Source organism: Engystomops pustulosus, chromosome 11, assembly GCF_040894005.1.
Source record: "Engystomops pustulosus chromosome 11, aEngPut4.maternal, whole genome shotgun sequence".
Classification (NCBI taxonomy): domain Eukaryota; kingdom Metazoa; phylum Chordata; class Amphibia; order Anura; family Leptodactylidae; genus Engystomops; species Engystomops pustulosus.
Window position 1 is genome coordinate 69347549 of NC_092421.1, and position 18751 is coordinate 69366299.

General features: G+C 44.7%; 1 protein-coding gene and 1 long non-coding RNA gene across 5 annotated transcripts in view; one reads left to right on the forward strand and one right to left on the reverse strand.

The window, feature by feature from the left end:
- Nucleotides 1-1528: 1528 nt before the first annotated feature.
- On the reverse strand, nt 1529-6190 carry LOC140105523 (uncharacterized). The gene is made up of 4 exons (XR_011850583.1): nt 6075-6190; nt 3579-3712; nt 2134-3387; nt 1529-1789 (listed from the first exon to the last, which is right to left on the reverse strand). It is a non-coding gene; the product is annotated as an uncharacterized lncRNA (long non-coding RNA).
- LOC140105519 (uncharacterized) overlaps nt 1702-18751 on the forward strand; it is a 38492-nt gene continuing 21442 nt past the window's right edge. The window contains exons 1-3 of one of the 4 annotated variants that reach the window (XM_072129465.1): nt 1702-1791; nt 6281-6399; nt 13120-17508. In XM_072129465.1, coding sequence (XP_071985566.1) covers nt 13131-17508 — 4378 coding nt within the window. In that variant the 5' untranslated portion in view covers nt 1702-1791; nt 6281-6399; nt 13120-13130. Of the gene's footprint in view, nt 1792-2302; nt 2322-6225; nt 6400-6795; nt 6963-13119; nt 17509-18751 lie in introns of those variants that run through there. The other 3 variants (XM_072129466.1, XM_072129464.1, XM_072129467.1) reach the window with 3 other exon arrangements.

Here is an 18751-nt window from a genome sequence, read left to right on the forward strand (position 1 = left end):
AAATTACTGGATCTTTAGTTTTTTTTTTGGTGCAGAATTGTTGCGGATCATTTATAATGAGTTTGCGTCAGAAAGAACAGGATGTATTCGACTATCCCGACTCCTCCTCCTTTTTGATGCAAGTGGGCGTGGCCTCAGTTTTCCTCATTATCCGTCACATTTATGTGTATTTTGTCGGCATTTTTAGGCGCACAATAGACCAGGAAAAAAATGTTCAGAGAGCAAAATTAAGGCGCAGTCCATGTAAGATTTTGGCGGACATCTAATTCATGTCGGCATTTTTATGGCGCACGACTGATTATTCCGTCTACCCATTATTTATTTACATCCGTGCGCCAATTTAATACATCGGGCTTTACTTTTTGGAGACTAATCTCCGATGCCGACAGTCGTGCTTGCGCCAGAATTATTAAATCCCCCCCATAGTATTTGACTGTCTTGCAGATTCCCTCATCCTATATACCCAGCACACAAGTCTGTAATGTACCTACATTAAAGGTCTTACCTATATCTGCCAATACTGCCCCCCCAGAATCTCCTGATCCTAGGGCAAAACCACAACATATGGATATCATCTGCCTTCTCCAGGCCACATCTATTGCAACTATAAATTCTTAATCCAAATCTTGATAAAGATTTCGGTGTGTAGTTTATACGTTCAAAGTAAATAGTTGCGCTAAGCGATGAGCAGGTATAATGAAGACCTTTTTCCAAACTTCATCATGGGTACCCACCTCTCCAGTCCATTTACTTATTATTCTCCTAACATTGTTGTTATGATCTTTCACAGACCAGAATCTTAGTAACTTGTTACTTTTAAATTTAGTACCCAACAATCCCCGCAAGGAGTCAAGAAGTGGGTGTAACTCCTCCAGAATTACCAGAATTGGTTTTACAGAATAAACTAATGTTTAATCTGTACCTGTTTGATATTATAAGTTATGTACATTGCAGTGGTATTGTCTGAGCACTGTATGGTGGTGTTAGTACTGCATTCTAGTGCTATTGGCATACTGTGGGATAGTGTTAAAGTTAATGTACCACCAGAATGAATGATTGTAAACCAAGCACACTGACATACTGGTATGTGCCCCATCTGACAGGATCCATTCTTGTTCAAAGGACATCTACCACCAGGATGTAATACTGTATGCATATAAGTCTGAGGGGATCCAGGCTCCATTAACACCTGTGGTGCCTGGAGCCCCTCAGGCTAATTTGCATACAGTCCTTCATCCTGGTGGTAGATGCCCTTATAAGCTTCCTATGTCCTTGTTTTTAAGGGGAAAAAAGGTCTATAAAAATTATGCTAATGAGCCTGAGGGGATCCAGGCTCCATTAACATCTATGGATTCATATCATTTGCATTATTTGTATAGCCTTTTTTGTAAAAACCAGGGCATAAGAAGCAAAAAGAAGAGCAGATCCTAGAGGGGGCACACACCAGTATGTCAGTGTGCTTGGTTTATAATCCTTCATCCTGATGGTAGATTTTCTTTAAGCAGTATTGCATTATTTAAGCCTTCTGTGATGGTTTTATTTATATACTTTATGTTGGTGTTATATGAGCAGTGTGTAATGATATTATTCAATGTGCGGTCAGTAACACATTGAGCACAAGGTGGAGCTTCTTATACATTGTACTTTTCTAATACTTGCAGTTGGCGGTTGTTACCACAAGATGGAGCCACTTCTGCTGGGAGTTTCTTGAAGAGGCGCTGAGCAGCCGGAGAGCGGTCACTTCTCACCAGGGAAATGTCTCACATATTTGCATCTTCTTGGCTCCTGGCTGTAAGTAGAGGGATAAATATTGTGACAGGTTCTTGTGTGTGTGATGTCTGTGGACCCTCCCGCCCCCCGTCTGACTTTTTTGGTGTAATAGTAGCGGTCACTCGACTCCTTTCCTTTTTCTTGTCTGAAGTCTTTAAGGACAGGAAAAGCCCCTTTATCTGTGCGGTACACTCCGGAGATGACTGCGCTATTACATGCTGACTTCTTGTAGTTCACTGTATGTAAGTTTACTAACCATTGATGTAATATGCACCCCAAAAATGTATAATTACATGTATTAACCCTCTGGTGTAATAGTGCTCGTTGTGGTCAGCGCTATGTGGACCCGCTATGTCACCTAACTGGTTCAGTCATAAGGGCGTTGTCACCTCCCGGGTCACACGAAAGGCGAGATCATGAGGTCAAGGACAAGTAACAATAGCGAAGTCAGGAAACAAGACTAAGTCAGGAACACAGGAAACAGTCAGAATGTAGGAACGCAGGATCCCGGGGAGGAACTAGCATCCTACGATCTATACTTGCCCAGGCAGGTAGGTGCCTTATAGAAGTAACGGCAGAAGTGGGTGGCTGGGACAGGAAATAGGAACGTGTGCTAGCTCTTTAAATTGTTGCAGGTAGGTGCGTGCACCCTATGGGCTGCCAGAGAAGGACCTTTAAAGGAAGGATGGCATCAGCCGTGTTATAGTGATACTATTATCCAGCCAGGTACACCCATAATAATGCAGGTAGCACCCACTTCTTCCTGGTTCCCTGAATCTTTAGGGGCACCCAATGATGTCCAGGGTCCAAAGCATTTGTATGGGTCACACTAGGAGTAATTCTGCCTCTGCATGTGGATACTCTGTAGATTTCATTTTTGAGGCACTTTGTATGTGGTGTAATCTAAATTTATGACACCCAACCATATCAGATTTGGCAGGACAGTGCCACAATTCTGGGTCTGTCCTGGGAAGTAGGTTGATCCTGGAATACACTCCTCCGGACATAGATAGAGTTGAGTGTTATGGCGAAGCAGGGAGCCATGAGCTTCTTGCTCCACCATTGTGCCCCTGCTGTGTGCAGCTCTGAGAAGGGGAGGGGCTATGTGATGACATCATCACACTGCCAACTTCAGGGCTGCACACAGCAGCGGCTGGGACTGTGGTGGGGGACCATGAGGAGAAGCAATATTAAGGGGGGCATTTCAAATGGGAGCTTAACTAAAGAGGGGGCTACAAGTGGGGGGATTGTAAAGGAACGGGTATTTTAATGGGGCTGCAGGACGAGGGGTCCAACCTAGTTAGTTGGCCGTGTTAGGATCCAGGCATTACACAGTCGGGGTCACTAGGGGGCATTCTATGGTGTTGAGGCATAGGAAGGAGGTATTATATTATGTGACGGGCAATAAGGAGGGCATCATCCAATGAGGAGTAGACAATATGGAGAGGGTTAAAGGTGTGGGTTAGGCAAGTAGTTATCTCTGATGAGCGCTGCGGGTCTTCTCAGAGAGTCAAATACGATTTTTTTCCCTCTGACCCTCTGTTAATAGTCCCTCCATCCATGGCAGAAGCCAAGAGTAGTGAAAGGCAGCTTTGCAAACAGCTCAGCAACCAGGACCTATGAAGAAGACATGGAAGAAGAATTTGTCAATCCATTACATAGTGATCCCATAGTGACATCACAGTGATCAGGACACAGAGCAAAGGTCAAATCCCATAGCAGAAAATTACAGGTCAACAAATAGGTCATTGGGGTCACAACATGTGAACATGTAAAACCTCATCAACTATGCTTCTACTGTGACTTACAGCATGTCCTCAGGTTCCAATCTGCTCCAATTATGTCCAGTGTGAACCTACCCTTAGGGTGAATTCACACTCTGTGGATTACTTCTGGTAGTTTGTTTCCAAGTACAGAGAAATCTCCCTCTCTTCAACAGCCGCTGCAGATTTCATATACAATGCAAAGAATGAAACTTACAACAAAATCTGCACCACCTTATGTATGACACTTACATATACATTATTATCTTTCTACTTGTTACAAATATTTATATGGCCATAAATGTATCAATTGGTAATATTCACAATAATAAAGAAAAGATGCTGCCCACATTTATTAGTAGTGATGCAGTGTGTACTACGTGCAGTTTACCTCACTAATGTGCAGCATGCGCCGGATTCATGAAGACCCGCACCCCAGTGCACCAGATATTTCGGAACGCCCCTTTCTGTGCACAGTATCATGTCGCATTACCAGCACAGAAACTTCATAAATACAAGTGCAGGCAGTTTTAACATGTAGTTATGTGCAAATTTGTGGCAGCATATACGTCCCCATAAACGGCAATGGCGACCGTACCGATACGCCAGCACGCTCTCTCTCTCCCCGTGTGTGCGGGTGGTGCGCCGATTTTCTCTATGGAAGGAGGAGGGATCATCTCCTCCTCTCCAGTGCACAGCGGTATGCCCGTCCAGCGGCGCATGAATCTGGTGCCCCCTGCACTGCGCAGGAAGTGTGCACCAACTTTTTTTTTGGCACACCTTTAACCTAGAGAGTGCAACACCATTCTGTGTCGTGGTAATAAATGTGGAGCACGGTCTGACTAGGCATCGGAACGCCCCTTTGGGTGCAGAATTGTGTGTCGCGTCGGTCATAGTGCAGACACTTCTTAAATACACGTACAAACAGATTGCACATTCTTTCTTGTGCCAAGTCTGACAGAAAACTGGCACAAAGGGCCACATTTATCAGAACTTGTGCAGTTGCCTGTGGAATGTGCAGAGTGCGGCAGATTCATCGAAACTGGCGCCTCCGGTCTTCATGAATCTGGCGCACCCTGCACTGCTCAGGAAGTCTGCATCATTTGTTTTTTTCGGTGCACTTTGTTCATGCTGTACAATTGGCGCACACGTCAGTATTAGATGTGGCCAAACTCTGACAAGCAGTAACTTGCGGTGTCTTGACAGAGCAGCCGCGACACAAAACTGGCACAGACACTTTGGCCCACATTTAATAAAGTGTCACATTTCAGTTTTTTTCATGTCAGAAACTGCATGAATATCAGTGTAGAATATTCACACACATATATATTATATAACATTTATATATAAATATATTTGTTATCAGAGCAGCACTTCTGAAGATCTGACCTTGTCATCCAGATCAATAAGATACGATGAAGCAGCTTTCATCAAGCGATGCGGTTTTTATTCCACCAGTCTGAGCACTGGTGGAATAAAAAACACATTGGCCCACATTTACTAAGGCTCCTGCGCCAGCTTTCTGTCAGACTTTGCACATTCTTTTAGGTGCAAACTGCTTGCACAGGTATGAAGCGGCTGCTCTATTATTCACACAACACAAATTTCTTAATTGAAATGAGCATTCCGGTGCTTAGTTGGACCGTGCGCCACATTTATCATGCAAAGTCCAACAGAATTGTATCGCACGCCCCATGTTGTCACAAAAAAAAAAAGTTTCATGAAGAATGTGCTCCACAAATCCTGAATCAGGCGCCCGTCACTATACACAGGCGAAATGCACATAGTACACACTGCACTGTTCTTAGTAAATATATATATAGTAAAAATGGAGAAACAATCTGCAATGGAAACAAAATATCACATATAGTTGATAAATACAATTATTACTATACATTTCTAAATTAAAATTAGCCATCGAATTTCTTTCTTTACTAGAATCAATATTTTTCTTTTTGCTTATTTCCTACTGCAGAGTTTGGCTTTCCTAAACGTACACGCTTGCCAGTTGGTGGCTTCTGGTATTGCAGCATTCTCCAAATAGTATCTTAGTTTCTAGCATAAGTGCCATTTTTTTAACCCTAACAATACCCAGTTCCAATCTGTGTTTTGGCTTCCATTTTGCTGTATCCGTTTAAGAACGGATGAATACTGTACCATTTTTTTCCTATTGATCTCAATGGACTTTCAATGCTGCCCGTTACTATTGTGTGTTAACATCACATTTACAATGCGCTTTGTTAACACAAGTGTTAACAATAATGTAATTAGGCAAATCACCTCTCCTCAGCTGTTGTAACGTGTTTCAAAACGCAATGAAACCGCAACCAAAACGTAACGTGTGAGCACGCCATCAACACAAACAAAACAAAACGTATGCTGGGCATTCATATCGTTTGTCACCCAGCTTTCTGGGAAACAGATACACAATTTACACAGAAAAAGATTTTAAAAGAGGCGACACCAGTGCTTGTATTTACTGGAGATTTCATAATTTAAAGGGAGTTTGTGTTTCTGAAAGCCCCAGCACAGTTCTCTCACCAGGTATTGGACATGTCTCGCCTGTTTGCACACTCTCCTGAGCAGTCTCTGCTGCTTGTAATGCTATCTCTCTGCCTGTCCCTGCCTGTCTGCTTCCACTGACGTCCAAGCTTTTGTAGGTGTGTCTCACCTGTGCTCCCCCTCCCCCACCCATGTCCCTGACATACTGCGGCTGTCTCACCTGCCTGCTCTGCTCTCCATTACAGGAAATACCTTTATCCCTGGTGGGACCGCAGTGCGACTGTCACATCCCATTAATCCTTTGTGGATTGGGGGGTCTTGAGCAGGCCCAGTGCACCCCCCGACAATTCTCTGCAGTTCACAGGTAAGATAAGAAACTGTAATTTGCTTTACTTTGGCCTCCCAGCTTCTGCATAGAGTAACCTTTACACTCTCCCTGTGTACAGCGCTGTGTATACTGCTGGTAAGCACACTGCACTACTCCCTAGGACATGCTGGGGGTTGTAGTACCACTATGGCCAGAGAGTTACAGGTTGTGGATTCTGGTGGTCTGTATCCAAAGTAGTAAAACTTGACTTTTTCTCAACAACAAGTTCACGGGGCCTGCAGCGCCCTAGGGGGCAGAGGAGGGGGAAGTGGAGGGGATCGTCGAGGAGGGGGAAGAACAACTAGAAAGTCCAATTAGACTTGATGACATTTGTAGCTGATCTATAACTTAGGTGTAATATTTAACTGGACTCTCGGAGTGGTCAGGACGTAGGCAGGGGGTCAGATTCCACATGAAGACCTAAAACTCTCATCCCGCGGATAATGGGTTTTATCGTTTAATCCTTTTATCACCAAAGGTGGGCACTGAAAAGGGTTAAGCCCAGGCAATTCTGCTGACAGCGGCATGGGCCTCGGTGACCAACACAGGGGTACATCCAGGTAACTCTGAAAGGGAAGAAACTTTTTGCTACTTTGTTACTTATAATTTTTTATGTGCAGCGTCTTCCGTCAACTTCGTTCTCAGTGACTTATCGTGTGTCATGTAATGTGCTGCCGTCTCAGGCCAGACTCGCGTGTGGCATGTTAGTTGGAGGTTGGGGGTGTCATATGATCCCTGTAACATTGCACGTATTATCATGTGTGGCTGGTGAATGCAGCTATGAGGGAGGTCAAGGTGCTCACCCCAGCACCCCCAAGTCTTAATGTGGGACTCCCACTCATCTGATATTGATGGTCTTATCATTGTTGTCCTTTCTGGCGGCGTTCTGCGTGTCGCTGCATTGCTCTGATCGGCCGTGGCTCAGGTGAGATAAATTTGCTGTATCATCGTGATTTATGCTGCAATGACTTCCAGCCAGAAAACACGTTTCTACTGTCCGGTGCTGTAAATACAGAAGATTATTGTAAAAATTGTTTGGGGGCTTTTAAATTAGGATGACAGGCGTGCTATGTGGCCTATGAGGGAAATGGCGCAGCTACTGGACTAAATCAACGTGTTCCTGCTCCTCCGCTGGTCAGTTCTCCGCAATTTCTTCATCCAGATAAATTGGATTTTTAAAAGTTATGGAATGGCTATCCCACCGTATGAATTGGGCTTCCAGTACCCTCCATATGCAGATCTGTGTGGAACTCGCATTGAAAATGTGCGTTTCCCCACACATTTTATGGGAGAATTTACTTACAGGTTGTTAAGAGAATTTCTCCTCCAGAATTGAAAATTCTTATTGGTTAAAGGGAATTTCCGCCTTTTGGGGAGAAATTTGAAAATAAGGTTATACCCATCCGTCCCAGGTGATATTCTGATGATTGTGCCCGTGTGACTAGACCAATCATCATTCTTCGCAGTCATGTAATGTGATGTAGGGGTAGTAATAACAATGTGCTAGATTTTCCTGACACCCCTTTAATTTTACTATTCTGCTGCGGATTGTGAAATCTGTAAAATTCCTAAATAGACAATGTCAGGTTTCCACAGCAGCAGCAAAGTGAGAAATTGACATGTACAGCAGATTTTTCAGTCAGTTGTGTGTCCGTTTTCTGCTGCGGATCTGAAGCGGAATTCTTCTCATTTGTACAGGAATATTCTTAAAATCTGCAAGATCCAAAGTGAATCCCTAAGGCCGGCGGCACACGTAGCATTTTGAATCTATTTTGAAACCATTTTGAATCCGTTTGTGGACCGTTTTTTAAGCAAAACGCAAGCTGTGAATGTCAGAGCAGAGGTGTCTGTACAGTGTCTAACCTATGGAGGGTCCTGGCCTAGTTTGGTAGAGTGAGGGTTGTATTCACTTCACTATTAGGGTGCGTTCTTGGACCGTCTTTAAACTGACTGAAAACGAATGCGTTTCAAAACGCGATGAAACCACATGCGTTTTTGCATGTTTACAATGTGTTTGGCTGGTTTGAATCCTGTATTAACATTTTCACACCTGCTTACACTTCTATAAATGAAGAAAAACAGATTCAAATCAGCCAAACTCATAGTAAACATGCAAAAACCCATGCGTTTCAGTCCGTTTAAAAACGCAACAAGAACGCACTGTGTGACAGCCCCCTAAGGTTGGGGCAACTCCACGTGGCCAATTTTAGCTGTTAATACTGTTTTATACCTCAGTATAACATGTAAAATTACACGGCTATATGGTGCTGTTAATGGGCGGGGCTTGAGTTGTGTGTACTATATAGTATATAGTACTATATAAATAACCCTATGTGATTAGGTTACTGTTGTTTAAATAAAGTTCATTGAAATACTGATGTCAGCCCATAGTCGCTGACCACTGAGAAGAGCTGGATTCTCATTGGTTGCTGTGGTGAATAACCACTGGCCTGTACTAGCTTTTTACCTGAGGCCTGAGTCACTGAGTTCAATAAACTTTATCAATACAAAACTAGAGAACAACTTTTTATTATTGCTCCCTCTTTAACCCCCCTCATCTCCCCCAAGCACATTTTGAGTCAAAAAGATTTCTCCAAACGACATGTCTAGGCGAACACTGTTTTAGAAATCTGCTCTTTTACTTTTGTTTTTATCTGGCTGTGACGCTGTACATGGCCACCTAAAATTGTGTTGCGTAAGGTGGTCCCCTTAATTAGCTACATTAAAATACCAGTCTGAAGTAAAGCTACAGTCCCCTGGTGCCGCCACAATGTAGTGGACGGAGCCTTCAGTTTCCCGCTTTATCCAGTGAATTGAAAACTGATTACCTACCCTATGGTAGATATAAAAAATGGATAACAGGGCATCCAAGTGGAAGAGATTTCCCAGAAGAGTGCACCAATCCCTGCGCTCTCGCAATGTGGGGGGTTTACAGTGGCTATGTCAGAAAAGTAGTTGTGTTAGGACCTTCAAAATTAGTCCCGTTAATCATACTGATCTCTGGAACAGTAGTGTATTATGCTAAGCTGTGTAAAGTAATAAATACAGAGGTTGATAGTTTAACGTTACAGAGAGATTTGTGGAAGCTTGAGGTGTGGGCAGAGAAATGGCTTATGAAGTTTAATGTAGATAAATGTAAAGTTATGCACTTGGGCCATGGAAACAAAAAGTATAATTCTGTTCTAAACGGTCAATTACTTGGTAAAACTGGAGCTGAAAAGGACTTGGGGGTGTTGGTGGATGGTAAACTTAATTTTAGTGACCAGAGCCAGGCGGGTGCTGCTAAAGCAAATAAAATTATGGGATGTATCAAGAGAGGAATATATTCTCATGATAAAGACATAGTTTTGCCCTTATACAAATCTCTGGTCAGACCACACATGGAATCTTGTGTACAGTTTTGGGCACCAGTGTCTAAAAAGGATGTAGTAGAGCTGGAACGGGTGCAGAGGAGAGCAACCAGGATTATTAGGGGAATGGGGGGATTAGAATACACTGACAGATTACAAAAATTGGGATTATTCAGTTTAGAAAAAAGATCGACTGAGGGGAGACCTCATTACAATGTACAAATACCTGAACGGACAGTACAAGGATTTCTCCAAAGATCTTTTTATACCTAGGCCTGTGACCAGGACAAGGGGGCATCCTCTACACCTAGAGGAGAGGAGGATCTACCATCACCATAGACAGGGGGTATCCTCTACGCCTAGAGGAGAGATGTATCACCATCATCATAGACAGGGGGTGTCCTCTACACCTAGAGGAGAGATGTATCATCATAGACAGGGGGCATCCTCTACACCTAGAGGAGAGGTAATTCTACCATCATCATAGACAGGGGGCATCCTCTACACCTAGAGGAGAGACATATCACCATCACCATAGACAGGGGGCGTCCTCTACACCTAGAGGAGAGACGTATCACCATCATCATAGACAGGGGGCGTCCTCTACACCTAGAGGAGAGACGTATCACCATCATCATAGACAGGGGGCGTCCTCTACATCTAGAGGAGAGACGTATCATCATCATCATAGACAGGGGGTGTCCTCTACACCTAGAGGAGAGATGTATCATCATAGACAGGGGGCATCCTCTACACCTAGAGGAGAGATGTATCATCATAGACAGGGGGCATCCTCTACACCTAGAGGAGAGACGTATCACCATCATCATAGACAGGGGGTGTCCTCTACACCTAGTGGAGAGACGTATCACCATCATCATAGACAGGGGGCATCCTCTACACCTAGAGGAGAGACGTATCACCATCATCATAGACAGGGGGCATCCTCTACACCTAGAGGAAAGACGTATCACCATCATCATAGACAGGGGGCGTCCTCTACACCTAGAGGAGAGACGTATCACCATCATCATAGACAGGGGGCATCCTCTACACCTAGAGGAGAGATGTATCATCATAGACAGGGGACATCCTCTACACCTAGAGGAGAGGTAATTCTACCATCATCATAGACAGGGGGCGTCCTCTACACCTAGTGGAGAGACGTATCACCATCATCATAGACAGGGGGCATCCTCTACACCTAGAGGAGAGACGTATCACCATCATCATAGACAGGGGGCATCCTCTACACCTAGAGGAAAGACGTATCACCATCATCATAGACAGGGGGCGTCCTCTACACCTAGAGGAGAGACGTATCACCATCATCATAGACAGGGGGCATCCTCTACACCTAGAGGAGAGATGTATCACCATCATCATAGACAGGGGCATCCTCTACACCTAGAGGAGAGACATATCACCATCATCATAGACAGGGGCATCCTCTACACCTAGAGGAGAGACGTATCACCATCATCATAGACAGGGGGCATCCTCTACACCTAGAGCAGAGACGTATCACCACCATCATAGACAGGGGGCATCCTCTACACCTAGAGGAGAGATGTATCACCAGCATCATAGACAGGGGGCATCCTCTCCACCTAGAGGAGAGGAGGTTCTACCATCACCATGGACAGGGAGCATCCTCTACACCAGTGGTTCTCAACCTGTGGGTCGGGACCCCAGCAGGGGTCGAACGACCAAAACCGGGGGTCGCCTAAAGCCATCGGTGCAGCAAATTTTACTGTGTTTTTACTGCGAGTTGCATGGTTTGGGGTCACCACAGCATGAGGAACTGTATTGTGGGGTCACAGCATTAGAAAGGTTGAGAACCACTGCTCTACACCTAGAGGAAAGGTGGTTCTACCATCATCATAGACGGGGCATCCTCTACGCCTAGAGGAGAGGCGATTCTACCATCACCATAGACAAAGGTTCTTTACTGTACGAGCAGTGAGACTATGGACCTCTCTGCTGCAGGAGGTTGTTATGGTGGACTCTATGTACATGTTCAAGAGAGGCCTGGATGACTTTCTGGAGAGAAAAAATATCACGGGTTACGGGGATAAAACATTTATTTAATTCTTAAAGGTTGGACTTGATGGACTTGTGTCTTTTTCCGGCCTTATATACTATGATACTATAATTAAAATATGGGTGATTTGGGTGGCCCAAACCCGACCCTGCCCCAAAGAGAGGGACCTCAAGCCCTGAAATCCAGACCTTTTTAAAGGTCCTCACAAGGTTTTTTGACCTTTGACTAGAATAGAAAGCCCTTTTCCAAGACTTGTAGGATTTCCATAGAGTCTATGTAGTTCCTTACTCCACCATCAAGTTTCAATGGTTTGCAAGTATAATATAACGCGTGTCATGGAACAGGCAGCAGGACACTGGGTTGGGGTTAGAATATTGGGCCCCTTAATCCATTACATTAAATTACCAGCTCCTAAGACCGTAAAGTACACCATCCGGTAGCACAGTGGGGCATGTGTGAACGCTAGCCCCCCAGGAGTGAAGATTTTTTTCAATTAATGAACGTTTTACAAAATGTTGACCCAGTTAGGAGAGTAACGAGAGAAAACCAAACCTGTCAGTACCTTATGATTGACCGGTCTGGTCGCTGTGGCCGCACCTCATCTAATTATAAGCGAGTCGTGGTGAGTACTAGTTCCCGGGTCACTTGGCAGCCCTCCCCCGGTATGAGACACTTGGCATACATGTAAACATTCACAGAATACAGGAGCAGGGTGTGAGCGCCTCGTCTGGGAGGAGTTTGGCTAAATTTATCGACACAATACTCCCTGATACCACAGTGTAGGCTGAACTGGGGTGTCAGAAAACTTTCCCCTTGTAGTTTGTAAATACTTTCTGCTCACTGTGACGGAAAATATATGTAAATCTGGAAATTGAAAGTCAACCTATCTTCACAGCTGAGGGGTTGTTACTGTGTATTCCTGGCTGATACATTTAGTCTTTGGTCCCATTTTGTTTGCGCCGTATCAGCACCTGGTGTATACACTGTAGCCAATGGTGGTCCGACAGCCCTCGGAAGAGTGATAAGTTCTCTTCACTCCTTACACCCTTGCAATACCAAGCACGGCCACTATATAACAGATGGGGTTGTGCTTGGTATTGCAGGTCACTCTCTCCACTTGGTATAGAGCTAAAAACTGGTTATGTGATAAATGTCATCACGGGCCCCGTAAGTGAAAGCAGAACCGTGACTTGTTGGTGCCTATAAAGATCTTGTCCACCACACCTGCCAATGGAAACCTGTTGTAAAAATGGACACTCCCTTTAAATAACCTTTCCAGTTTTTGTTTTGCCTTTTTTCACTTCTTTTGCCTTTATTTTACAGATGGAGTAACAATGGAAAGTCTAAAAGATGAGCAAGGACCGGAACAGGAGGCTGCGGCTACAGAGAAGACTGTGACGTCCACAGAGGAGACCGAGCACAGAGGCCTCAGTGATGAGAGGGTTATGGAATCGGACTCTGGTTTACAGGACGATTTGAAACCGCCTACCTTCGAAACGCTGACTCATGAAATTGTAAGTTCTGGGACACAGGCCAGTGTATCTCCGTGTCATAAAGAATGGAGTCAAGGATCACAAGACGCGTCACCCTCCGGTGATAACACACCAGGAATACGTGATGCCACCTTATCGGGAGAGACTGCAGCGGAGGAAAGACCTGTAGACCATGAAACAAGACATTCTAAAGAGAACAATGAGATGCACTTTACAGGACATGAGACATCCAGTGATGATATGGATGAATGGGAGACCGCCAGTGAAGAGAGTGTTGCGTTTGACTCTGAACCTCTTGACCAAGAAAGGGTTATAGAGGACACTGGGTCATATGAGCTAAAGAAAGAAAATGAGGAGGCTGGGCCTCACAGTACAACAAACATCAGCGAGGAGATTGGACCTCATGGCCAGGAAACTGTCAGTGAGGATACTGGACTTCAGCATCATGTGACACTAAGTGAGGACATCGGGGGTCATGGTCAGGAGACCACTGATGAAGACACTAAGCTTGATGGGCAGAGGATATTGAGTGAGGACACTGGGTTTTATGGCTATGAACCAGTACATGTGGCTAGCGTGCCTCATGGTCATGAGATGTTGAGTGAAGACGGAGGGCCTCAGGTTCATGAGACAATGGGTGAGGAAACTAGGCTTCATGATTGGGAAATGGTCAACAAGGATGCTGAGCTTCATAGTCAGAGGACTTCTAGTGAGGACACTGGATCTGATGGTCATCAGACATTGAATGAGGATTTTGTTTCTGAACTCCATGGTCAGGAGAAGTCAAGTGAAGACTCTGGAGCCTATGGACATGAGAGACTGAATGAGCCCCTTGGATATGGCACGGTCAGCAAGAATACTGAACCTCAAATTCATGAATCAGTCAGTGAGGAGGCTGCGCCTCATGGCCAGGAGACATTCAGCGAGGAGGCTGCGCCTCATGGCCAGGAGACATTCAGCGAGGAGGCTGCGCCTCATGGCCAGGAGACATTCAGCGAGGAGGCTGCGCCTCATGGCCACGAGACATTCATTGAGGAGGCTGCGCCTCATGGCCACGAGACATTCAGTGAGGAGGCTGCGCCTCATGGCCACGAGACATTCAGTGAGGAGGCTGCGCCTCATGGCCACGAGACATTCAGTGAGGAGGCTGCGCCTCATGGCCACGAGACATTCAGTGAGGAGGCTGCGCCTCATGGCCACGAGACATTCAGTGAGGAGGCTGCGCCTCATGGCCACGAGACATTCAGTGAGGAGGCTGCGCCTCATGGCCACGAGACATTCAGTGAGGAGGCTGCGCCTCATGGCCACGAGACATTCAGTGAGGAGGCTGCGCCTCATGGCCACGAGACATTCAGTGAGGAGGCTGCGCCTCATGGCCACGAGACATTCAGTGAGGAGGCTGCGCCTCATGGCCACGAGACATTCAGTGAGGAGGCTGCGCCTCATGGCCACGAGACATTCAGTGAGGAGGCTGCGCCTCATGGCCACGAGACATTCAGTGAGGAGGCTGAGCTTCACAACCAGGAGTCGGTGAGAGAGGAGTCATGTGATTATGTGACCGTCAGTAAGGAGGCTGGGCCTCAAGACTTGGGGTCATTCAATGTTGAGGTTATACCGTGTAGTTTAGAGATGTGCGGTGGAAAGGATGAGACTATTGTTCACGAGGACATGGAGGCAGAGGACAAGGAAATTGCACTTCTTGACACCTCTCATGATGATACTAGTCCTCATTGTCAGGAGATGATCATTGAGAAGACTGAGCCTTATGGTCAGGAGATGTTCAGTGAGGAAACTAGTAGTGACAAGGAAACGGAGACAATTGTTCATGAAATAGTCACTGACTTGACAAGGTGTAAATATGATGAGGGATACACAGAGTTTGTAATTTCATTAGGAAATGAGACGGTCACTAAATCTCAAGATAGTAATATAGATGGACAACCAAAGGCCAGTGAGGCAGTCGGTGGGACAGGGAGTCATGAGATTGATGAAGACTGTAAGATATGTCTGAATGACATCATAGTAGATCATCCAAATGAAAATATAATGAGCCATAGTGTGAATATACAAGAGACCGCTAGAGATGAGATTAACAGTGACTCTACATATAATGATATCGTCCTTAGTGGGATTGATGGAGCACATAGTGACCAGCTGGAGAGCATCAGTCAAGAGAGGGATCCTGATATGTCTCAGAACGTCTACATAGAAACTATCAATGACAGTGAAGGGACATTTCAAGAAGAGACGGAGGTTGCACATACAGGGAAAGGTGATGACATAAAAACAGAGGTCTACGCAGGGATTGATAGTTATGAGATTCAGAGCATCTATGAATACAATGTTGGGGAAAATACTTTAGAGGAGACACCTGACTTTGAGGTTACAGTAGCTGAAGATGTCAACATGGGAGAGATATCTCAAAGGACAACGGAAATCCTGATGGAGCATTTGAGTCAAAAAAGAGAAGTGGCAAAAAAACTAGACTGTGAACATATAGACAAGCTGGATGGAGCTTCAAGAGTTCTTGGTGACAATGTCCTCCAAGAAGATGATTTTGAATCCAAGCAGAGGTTGGATATAACGCAAACATCTAGTCAACATGTTCCGATTATGGACCTAAAGATCACCTACTTAGAATGTGAAGGACTTGAAGAAAAGATAGATAGCACTGAGACTCTCGTAGAGAATGTTGAAGGACTTGAGTTGCCGCAAAGTATCCCAACTCCTACAAGTGAGAAATTATATATGAACCAACCAGATTTTTGTTTACCAGCACTGATGGATAAGGGACAAGAGAACTACGAAAAGACTTTGAGATGCATAGGACCTACAGATGACCTAGGTCTTGGTTACAATGCAAAAGCTGAGGTCCAAGTGGTCACTTCTGATTTCCAAGGAATCGTTGAGCCGCTGTTGGAGCCATCAGGATTACAAACAGAACAAAAATCTCACTCAAAAGACAACTGGATCATTGGCCTCCAAAATCAGGGGTTGAGTGATCCAGAACACATTCATGAGGAGAACAAAAATATCCTTGACCCATGTTTCTCCAGGGTGGATCAAGCAGTTCCACTAGATGAGCCTGATCACTATAAATTGGAGATTTTCCCCATAAGACTGAAGGGAATTGAGCTTTTATCTTACAAAAACACACAATTTGAAGCTGCTGATGTTTTATCAGAAAGTATAGACACTGACTTTATTAATCAAGAAACCACTCAGCAGTCTCTAGGAGAGTCCGTCCCCCAATCAAGCACTTTGGATGATATTCATCCCGTCATTGACCTTGACCAAGATACAAAGACTTCTAATCTAGGATCTAAAAACACTTCATTCACAGATTTTGAAGATATAAAACTTGTGAAACGGCAGCGGAGCAACACTGATCCTTGCTTGATTCAAGACCATGATGAAAATCTTCAGCAGGGGACCTCCACAACTGAAGGATCTCTGAAGGGTAGATTAAGAAGTTTGACTCCTCCATGTGACAAATTCACCTCATCTTGTACCCCTACTTCACCCAAAACTCTAGAGCAACCTACAACCTCTGTCACGTACACAATGTTGCATGAAACTTCACATAAGGGCGAAGGTGCAACATCCTCCAAAAGATTTACATTTCACCCCACACAAATATTTAACCCCATACTTCTACTGGGACAAACGCTAGAAGAATCTGGGTTCTACCATGATAAAGCACTTGGACATGGCAACTTAGAGAATGCAAGTCAAGGGGCCTCTCAGTCACCCCCTCAAGATAATCAGGGCCCCCAACAAACCCAGAACTCTGAAATCAATGCTGTAGAGCCAAGACGATCTGCAGAGGAAACCTCTAATACCAAAACGGGGCCGGTTCCTTTTGTTGCCCCTGTGTGGCTCCCACCTCAACCTACCCGTTACGCTGGAGACTCTGGTGGAGTAGACAAATCTTTAAAACCGGCAGATTTTCCTCTGGTGAGACGGGCCACCATCAGGCACAAAAGGAGCAATGTAGGGACTAAGCCAACTGCTAAGAGGTTCAGTAACGCAAACTTGCCTTCCATCCCTCAAAGAGTTGATTCCATGGGACCCATGACTAGTAATTTACCAAAGATCCAATCGGTAAATGTGGGAAAAATCCAACTGTCCTCCAAAACTAGACACTTGCCATATCAGCAGAACATCTCAGAAGAGACTGGTCAATCAAGAAGCTCCTTATCCATGGAGATGCTAAGAGGTAGGAGAATATTATTATTATTGGGTGAGACCAATAGGGGATTGTCCTAATGATGACAGTGTTGATATAGTCTATCCCATTGTGATTGAGGAGCATTTATCTAAAGCCTCTTCCATGTGACCACAAAAATTTGTTTGATAGATGCTTAAACTTCTACTTTAAACCTTTTGTATGGTAATATATGGATTATACTCAGAAAAATGTTACAAAAATATTACTCAAGCTGTAGGAATAGAAACCCCCTTGTCAGCAGTCCCTTCACTTTGCACCAATCCTCATGCTAATCATATCCACCTCCTTTTGCTGCCCCGCTAATAAAAGCCTTGCCACCACCAGCCATTCCTCTGAGATTATACACATACCTTCCCCACAGGAAGGTGCCTGAGTAATGCCCATTTCGGGGCTGCTAGTCCCTGTGCCATCTCATTCCTTTTTGACCATCACCTGCTCTGCCTTGACCTGTACGCACAAACTCCACCTGCCCTGACCCCGTCCTACACCCTATCCAATCCTGGGAGCCTTCTATTTCCTTGGTAATTTGTACCAGTGTCTCTTGACCTGCTTGGGTCATCTCCAACAATGAGACTACCTCATGAGGTAGACTAGATTATTTCTCTGCAAGTCCTCAAATTGGGATCATCTCAATAATGAACTCAAGAAAAACACAAAGCTAAACCAGTTTGATGTCCCAGAGGGTCTACGATTGTTGCTTTTTTACAAGCTTTTTTAATTGGAGGCATTAATCCTGTATTCAACAGGATATTTGATAAATGTATGGTCACAATGACTCCTAGTGCCTTGTCCTTCTCTCCTTCTGTCCTATCTAAGGGACTTCTGTGAGGGATTAATTGGCCAGTCAATAAAATTATGTTTACCGTAGTGAAGATCAGAAACTCGGCCTTGACAAGCATTGGGATGCTCTAGAGAGACTAGCAGAATTCTAGCAAAAACATGGAAGAATCGGATATGATCCCAGGGAAAAATAAAATGGCTCCCCTGCATTAATAAAGAGGCCAACTGCTATGGCAGTGATGGCGAACCTTTTAGACACAGAGTGCCCAAACTACAACCAAAACCTAACTTTGTCACAAAGTAACCTATTGATTCCAACTATATCATAAGTCTTAATCCTATTGGTATTCTGAGAAAACCAATAAACTAGAAAGAAAATTTGGTTAGGGAAATAGAGGCGTTTTTCCAGGACAATGAGGAGTCAAGCACGGATGGATTGGTGTGGGATGCT